This window comes from Silene latifolia, chromosome 9 (assembly GCF_048544455.1).
Source record: "Silene latifolia isolate original U9 population chromosome 9, ASM4854445v1, whole genome shotgun sequence".
Lineage (NCBI taxonomy): Eukaryota > Viridiplantae > Streptophyta > Magnoliopsida > Caryophyllales > Caryophyllaceae > Silene > Silene latifolia.
The window spans coordinates 55,921,708-55,930,963 of NC_133534.1; the positions used below are offsets into that span (position 1 = coordinate 55,921,708).

Here is a 9,256-nt window from a genome sequence, read left to right on the forward strand (position 1 = left end):
CAATAATGTCCACACAGACTTGAAAAACCCAGCAGAAAACCCATCCAGACCAGAGCTCTTGTTAGACTTGATTGAAAAAAAGACAGTTTTAATTCCAGACCTAGTGGCAGGAGCCATAAGTGTTTCCTGATCAGTAGAGTCCAAGCAAGGGCCATTAGCAATAATAGCAGGATCAAGGGCAAGGACAGGAGCATCAGTGCCTCACAACTGCTTGTAATAGTCAACAAAAGCATCACCCACAGACTGCAAACCACTATAAGTATTCCCATGAGTATCTTGGATCTCATTAATGAATTGACTCTGTTGCCTTTCCTTGAGTTTAGCAAAGAAATAAGAAGAGCCAACATCATTGTATTTGATATCATGAAGTTTAGCCCTCTGCATAAGAATCTTAGATTCAGCTTCCTTGAGGCTCCAAAACTCCTTGGAAACACTCTTTTCTCTATTAATAAGAGTCTCAGAAAGAGGATCCCCTCTCAAGGCATCAAAACAACCACTAAGTTCAGTTCTCTTCTCCTCCAACCTTTGCTCAATACCAGAAAAATTAGCAAAGTGGAAATCCCTTAAAGCATTCGTAACAGATTTGAGTTTGGCCATTAGCCTATGCATTGAATTCCCAGCCATCCATTGAGACCAAGCAACAGAGACCCTATTTTTATAATCAGGGTGATCAATCCAATAGTTGAGAAATTTAAACTGCTTTTTAGGAGGAGGATCCCCAGAGAATTGCAACAAGGCAGGGCTGTGATCAGAAATAGTGGGAGCAGGGAAACTAGCAAAGGTCTGGGTGAAGGATAAAATCCAATCAGCATTAGTGAAAACTCTATCTAGCTTAGAGTAAACTCTAGTAGATATATCATGCTTATTAAACCAAGTGAACTCACATCCAGTACCAGGTAAATCATCAAGACCACACCTCTCAAGATAAGAATTAAACTCAATGATGTCATTTAAATCAGGTAGAGTGTTGCTAATTTTCTCCTGAGCATCTCTAATGATATTAAAGTCCCCCATGGAAACCCAAGGCCCTACTGTGGCAGTATGCTTGATCATAGAGTTCCAAAGCCTTCTCTTATGAACAACACTATTATTGCCATAAACCACAGACAAGTGGAATTTTCTTCCAGAAACCAAATGATGGACAAAGCAATGAACAACCTGTGTCTATGCCTGGATAATAGACAAATGCACAGTTGAAGGATGCCAAAGAACCAGATCCTACCATTGTGATGACAACTGTAGTTACAATAGTGACTATAACCACCAAATTTATTATTCAAGATCCTAGTAGACTTATTATGCTTAACCCTAGTTTCAAGCAACCCAAGAATATCTATTTTTGTGTTTTTCACAAATTTGACCACCTCTAAATGCTTTGTCACTTTATTGAACCCCCCTGATATTCCAAGTTGATATAATCATTGAGGGAGTAAATCTGGAGGATCAACCACTAGTTGGGTATCAGCCACATGATCCACCAAAGCAGTATACTTATTAGGAGAAACAAGGTCCTCAGTAGGAAGGTCTTGCCTATCCTGGACTGAAAGAACCCTGACACTCTTAGGGCTATGCCTTTCCTGACAAGGAGTAGACCCTATCACATGGCTTCCTGAGTGCATTACAGCTCTCTTAGGAGAAGGAGACTTAGACTTTCCTGGGACAGGAGAACTTAGCCTCAGACATTCTGAGATAACCTGACCAGACAAAGCTAAGGACTCTTCCCCAGAGGATGCTGTGGTACCTGGTCTGGTAACTCTTTGGACACATCTGCCTTAACTAGGACCCTAGCAAATGACAACCTAGCATGACATGTGGTATGGAGATCAGTAAACAAAGGTTTCCCAACTTTGCTAGTCATTTTACTCAAGACAGAATAAGTTCACATGTAAGGATCAAGATCAGGAAACAAGATCCATATGGGAACAATGGCCACACTCTCCATGATACATGAGAAATACGGAGTCCATTGCTTCAACACTATAGAATTAGACCCTAACTCCCAAGGACCCTTGTTCAAAACAACATTCATGGCTTCTTCACTGTCAAACTTAAAGCTGAACCAGCCTTTTTTGAAGTATTGCACAAGGGGAAGGGACCCATGATTCCAATGTTTTTGGACAAAGTCAGTAACCTGTTTCACATTAGGTTTAGCACCCAAGACATTCCCCATTAAAGTGTACTTCCATTTTACCAGCTCATCTTGGACTTCATCTAAGTGAATGTCAATTTCAGAAGATTTAGCACTTTCTTCATCATAGAAGAGACTCATCCCCTTGCTAGCCTTATCCTTAGTCACATCCCCCCAATTTTTCCAAGAAGAGACCTTTTCCGCTACCTTACCACCATTAACAACACCAGTAGTCGTAGGAACAGGATTGACAACAATATCCACAACCACCGCCCCTACCTTAGGAACCTCCACTACAAGTGAAATAATCACAGAAGAAGCCATGGCTTCCCCTCTTTTTGGCAAGCAAGACAAATTTGATCCAGTGTTATTAACGCAAGAAATCTAAGACTTAGAGACAACTGGAGACTTAGAAGAAGAAATAGAAACAATAGAAGATGAATTACGTGTAGGAAGGGCACGAACAATCACCTCATTCATTGTGCGATGACTGCGTAACGAAGAAGAATGACCTACCGAAGAAGTGGTGCAAACAGAAGAGAAAACAGTACCAGGAGAATCGCGATCATGAGAGGAGTCTAAAGGTAACCTTGATTTTGGGGGCCGACCCCTCCCCCTAGCCATGGTGAAGGAAGTAGACGCAACAATTGCGACGCTTTCTTGGGAGAAAAATCTCTCTATACCGGCTTAGAGAGAGAAAGTCTTTCTATGATTATTATTATTATTTTTTTTTTTTTTTTTTCATTAAAATAAAAATAAAAGTTTACATGAAATTGGTGGGGAGCCGAGAGACAATCTGGGCCCCACACCCTTAGCAATAGCAAAGCTAAGTCTAGTAAAAATGTAAGCGGCCACCCGAGCCCCCGCATCCTGAGATACCGAGAATTTCTGGATCCGCTTGAGCAAGGCAACAGCATCCGAACCCAGCTCCCCAAGTGAAGAGAAAGAGAAAGGTAGGAAACCATAACCCGCTACCGCGCACAAATCCCCATACTTAGCACACTTTCACGAGCAAAGATCGGCGACAACCCGGCCCCCGCACAAAATCTGCCAACCCAGTCTGAGTCAAAGGTGAAGAACCTGTCAGGTCGACGCACACATCACGCCCCCTGTCCCAAGAATAAAGCAATAAATCCGCAGGACAAAGAGAGCCACCATGCCCATCAACCAAACCGATATCAACCTCCTTCCCGCAAGAATACCGGATCTATAGCGGATGTCGAAAAGAGTGTCCGGACTAGGTTATGCCGATGTTTAACGCCCACAAGATACCAAAGACAAGAAACAGCGTGGTCACCAAAAACATTCCCAAAGCAAAAACCCGAGAGCAAGCGGGACAGGGCCTAGATACCGTGAAAAACGGAACACCCCAGGACGATACCCCAAAGACACTACGGTAAGTTCTTCCGTTCATAGTCCGCCCCAACCCCGAGATAGGAACCGCACGTAACCAATCGAGGAGTGAGAACCCCGCCGAGATCGCCATAAAGCAAGTCTGGCGTGGTGTCAAAGAGAAAACAGACTCCGAGGCAGCAGCAACCGTCGTGAAATAAATGTCTGCCAATTTCTTCATAAGTTTAGGGGCAGCAATTTCACTAGGGTGACCTAATATATCAGAACCTTTAGTCGCAGTAAACACCTGCGCGGCATCATCAAAAGCAGGGCCAGCAGCTATAACACCAGAAGGGCCGAGGAGCTTAGCCTGCAAACCAGCAGACTGCAATCGGGACGCAATAAAAGCATAAAATAAAACATCTCCCGCCGCATAGACACCAAGTCCACCAAGATGAAAAGGGAATGTAGCAAGGCGCCACTGCCAATCCCCAAAACCCGGCCCTGACGCGGTGACAATACGTTCCAAGCTAGAACGGAGAGCGGCATCAAAAGGAAGATGGACAGACCCAAAAACACTAGGGGAGCAAGTACGAAGGGAGAAGTAGAGCTTAGAAATACCAGTACAAGCTCGAAGAAGAAGCAACTCACATTGCGGGTCCTCAATCCTCGCAACCAAGTCCATTAGCTCAATGGTCTTAGTTACTCTCGTCGCCACAATCTCACTGCTAAAACCAGGACAAATCTTGTGAGGTCCTCCCAAAACGTAACACCGCGCAATGGCCGAGAAATAGAGGTGGGGAAAACCCCAGGAAGCCGGCTCCGTGGGTCCTCAACAGGCCAAAAGACCTCCGTCTTGGAGACATTTAGGTGTAAACCAAAACGAGGGCCATCCAACCTAATCAAGTCCAAAACCTTCCCCACCTCCAAAGTATCACCCACAATGGTGCCATCATCTAAGTACCATGCCTGCAAGGTGAGGTCAAAAGTGTCCCGGATCTTGCAAACCAAGGGATGCAAAACCAACGCGAAAAGCAAAGGCCCCAACGGATCACCCTGCTGAACACCCTGACAAGACCACAAGCAGTGCTCCCCATAAAAAAGGCGAGCCGGGCTGGAATAACAAAACTCCACCCAACGGGAGAGAGCCGGGCAACGACGGCGGACCTCCTGAAGCATGGTCGAACGGTCAACAAGGTTGAACGCATTCGGAAATCAACCCAAGAAAGATAGAAAGCCCCACCTGAGTCCCCCGAGCCTCAATGAGCCGGTTCAAGGCATGCAAGATAGCCTCTCCTCCACCGGACACACCCACCCCAAACTGAAGCCCATCAAAATAAGAAGATAAAGACGGGCCAATCATAGAAGCACCAACCTTAGAGACAAGCCGTCTCCAGACCGTACCAACAGCAATAGGACGAACTCCACCACCCGGCTTAACGAGTGGTGTGAGAGGGGCGCTGGCAATGTACTCACCCAGAGGAAGAGGACACCGGCCCTCAAGAAAAAGATTAACCACCCTAGTAATAGAAGTGATCAAATCATCGGAGATAGCCACAACAGCGCCACTCAAACAATCCATAAGGTGTTGAGCACGAAAACCATCCCTCCCACAGGAAGTACCACGAGGGAAACTCCGAATCATATCCAAGACCACCGCCGAAGAGGCAACCAGAGGATGATGATCCCCAGACAGAGGAGGCAAAGAAGGAGGCGGGGCAACAGGATGCTTCTCACGCAGGGCCACGAGAGTGGCATCGGAGTAGGGGGCGACCCCAGAGGAAGAAAGCACCCGTACAGCAGCAGTATAATGGCCATCAGAAATCTTCCGCCGGCATTGGCGGAGGTTAAGCTCACCCAAATCCAGATCCTCATCCACAGAAAATGAAGAAGGACCCTCATCAAAGCACTCCTGTAACAACTACAACCCCCCCCCCCAGGTGCCCCCCAAGCAAGTATAGCCCTTGCAATACTCTCCTCCTGATGCTGACGCCGAATAGCAGTCCGACACTCATGATTACTCCGAGGAGCGAAAGTCCTGAGCAAACAAAGTGGTAGAACTAGCAAACGAACCCAGCGGGAGAGATCACTAGGGGCATCAAACACCGCATCCAAGGCCCCTTTCAAAGCCCGAGCAAACCCAAGACGGCACTTAGGAGGAATAGATTTCACGGTGCGAAGGCCTAAAGACAGCAAACGATCCAACGAAGATATAGACCATTGAACGAGCTCTACACTATCATCAGAAGAAACCGAAGTAGAAGGAGCCATAGGTCTCGGAATACCATGAATATGGAAGGTGTAAATGCCATCAACACACCCCAGGTGCTCCACAAAATCACCCCGATTATGCCGACATTTTGCTCTAACAGTACGGGTCATAAAACACACCCCACACAACCAGAGCCCCATCCGTCTCAAAGAACTCTCGGCATTGGAATAAACAGTCAAACTATCAGTAAGAGTCTGACGCGTAAGATCCAACGCACCGCCATGACAATGTCGGACCTGTAAATGTTTCTGCCAAGCTGCCTTAGTAAGGCCTTTACCGAAACCATCCCGACACCCATGAAGAGCCGAAAAAGGACAATGGTACCGTACAAGCTCGGGCATGAAGGAAGAAGAAACCCCACACACCCAACCTGCACAAACACCAATATAGCCACCAAAACAAACCCCCGCACGAGAACCACCACACTGGCAAACGCTTGAGCAAATAGAGGCAAGGCCCACTCCTGGTCTAGTTAACCACCAACACGGCACTAGCACCACTCCGGTGGTGGTCAACAATCACCACAAAACAAACCAAAAAAAAAACCACACGGCACTAGCACAACACCCACAATAAACACCACCACAACCAGGCAGCGGCGACAGATAGTGACCGGATATTGTACTAGCAAACACCAGGGAACACCATGAAAGAAATGAAGATCTATTACTAACATATTCATATATGTTCATATTTAATTTGTCATAAAATTAAAGGTTGATCTTATGCATGCAAACATTAAAAACAATATAAAGAAGAAATCATGTTCTTACATTGTTGTTTTCGGTTTTATGGGCACAAAAGAAATCTCCTTTTCTTTTGTTCTTGAGCTTTCCATTTGGATGAACAAGATCTAAGTGTAAGATCTCTCCCCAAGCTTAATACCCAAGGCTTAACACTTAATCTAATTAATATTATAAGTACTAGTATAATATTAATCTTAGTAGAAAATTGACCCAAAAATTGTTATGTTTTCACTCCTAAAACCGGGTAGGAGAAGGTAATTTTGGAGTATATTATCTCTCTAATTTATCTCTAAAATGTGGAGAGGAAATTATCTTTCTTACACTAGGAAAAATAATAATTGAATGAATGAAATAATTTTTTTAGAAGAAAAAACTCTCTAAAATCCCCTTGGAAAAACCGGTGGGTAGGAGCCCTTTTGGGGAGCCAATGCATGCTCATATTTGTCTTCACAAGGTGAGTAGGGTTGCATGGCTACTTAAGCTATTTAATCATTATGTTTTCTATTTAAAAATAAACACAATTTTAGCCTAATGCTCCTCCATTATTTCGGCACTTTTACATAATATGGATTCCATATTATTTTGTCAATTGTCAATATGTCACATGTCATGTGTGACATAAATTTGTTATGTATTTTTAACATATTAAAAATCAACGTATTAATAAAAATACGTCACACACAAAAATCGACTTAGTAATTCCATAATTACTAGTGCCAAAATATTTTACCATTTATAAATCACAACTGATTGTATTTATAACAATTCATTCAATTTAATTGTTACATTAAACAATTATTTCATCCGAGTAATGATACAATTCAATTACTCAGACCGTATCTTATTTAATCACATTTCAATATGATACGTAAATTTTACTTCCAAAATCGTCCGTCAATTTTCAAGTAATTTAATCAACTCGTAACGTTATACGATTAATTAAATAATCAATTAAGTGTATTGCCCTTTAGGTATGACCTAGGGGGTCAACTGATCACCACCGTCACACGACAGTAATGTCAAACTCTAGTCAGCCAATCATTACCGATATATGTTGACCGGTTGTGATAACAAAATTACTTCCCAATTGTATTCTTTAAAATGAGATTTAATAATGATATTTTAAATCATGTGATCGCACTATTGTTGAGGACACATTTCCCAACAATCTCCCACTTGTCCTCGACAAGTGTGCGTCACCAATTCTCTTGTCCTATTACTATCTCCCACTTAATGCAAGGTGTCTTTCAGGTCGTACTTGCAAGTGATCATATCGAGAGTGGTTTCCTCGATCCGGAGAATAAGCGATTGACCGGATTTATCCACTCGGATACCTTCCGAGCGTGTAGCCCACGCATTTACGATTCATTACTCCTCGAGTGGCCCCGAGATATTGTTATAACCCTGACAAGGGGATGGACAATTCCTATCGCACTCATTCCCTTCGACTAGCCACAGCCATCATAACCCAAAATATGCCCATTTGACCCCATTTACGAAGGTCGTAGTAACACAAATCAAAGTTAATCTGAAACTGAGCCATCTTAGGTGAATAGTCTTTAGTCAAAAGAATCGTCTCATTTGAATACTATAGCAGCTCTCGCCACGACCAGGCTATATAAATTTGCCAGAACTCTATAAGCGGTCATTAGGCCCGACAAAAAGTTCATAATGATGCCTATGTGATCGACTAGCCATCTCACATGACTCCATGGCACTTGAACTTGCCATCAATCGCATCACACTCTAGTCACTTCGAGACGTCACCTCATACAAGTGACTATGGGCGAATACAATGTTAATCCGTGTTCACTTTAACGGGGTTCAATTGTCTCCACAACCCGTTTGGATGTAACAAAGTATAATAAAAGAGTTTTAAAATAAAACTCGAACGACAAATGCGATTATCACACATGAATAGTCAATGCTCGATTACTATTTCATGTTCTATAATCTAATTTGATCTTGTACGTAGTTGTTCATTTCAATTCAATTGAAATGACATGACTCATCATGTTTAGCCTTTGAGAAGGCTTTGGTTAGTAGGTTTTTATCAATTTCTTGTACCTTACTCAACCTTACTACATACTCGTTTTCCTTTGTAATGTATACATTTGCATTACAAAACTTTCTGAGTACGTGTCGAGATCCAATCAAGACATAGGCCCTCTAGCCTTAGAATAGCTCCCACTTTGTTTTCACGGTGTGCGGGACTCTTCCTTCTTGCACATCCCATGATTGCAAGTGTACTCAATTTCCGTTATAAATATCTCTCATTGTTCTTTATTGCCTAGAACGATTCTAGAAAATCTACTTCTTAATTATCATAACCACAATGGTATCTTAACCATCATAACCACAATGGTATCTTAACCATCCTAATGTGTTTTGATTATGGTTTTGTCGGAAACCATGCGCAACCTCAATTGTCAATTGTCACTTGTGTAACACCCTTACACAAAATTGCATCATAAACACTTTGCATTATAGCCTTAATGCTTCTGCAAGCACTTAAGGACAATCTTTATGGCGTACTTGCAAAGATTATTTAAATTCGATTTTGAAAACAATTCATCATACTCAAAGTATATGAAGTGTTACACATCATTATTCATTTAATTGATCCGGCAGCGGAATCAAATGGAATCAATCAAATATGTTCAATTTAATTGAACTAGTCATGAATCTTATCAACATAAGACTTCTTACTGACGCTAATATCATGTGGATTTATCTTCATAAATCCGGATATTCAAGATGTATTATATTACTCCAAAA

General features: G+C 42.7%; 1 protein-coding gene across 1 annotated transcript; it reads right to left on the bottom strand.

Annotated features, from left to right (window-relative positions):
- Window positions 1–201: 201 nt before the first annotated feature.
- Window positions 202–1,053, bottom strand: LOC141601060 (uncharacterized). Its single transcript, XM_074421321.1, has one exon. It carries the CDS (start codon window positions 1,051–1,053, stop codon window positions 202–204), a length of 852 nt encoding a protein of 283 aa, XP_074277422.1.
- Between the last annotated feature and the right edge of the window lie 8,203 nt (window positions 1,054–9,256).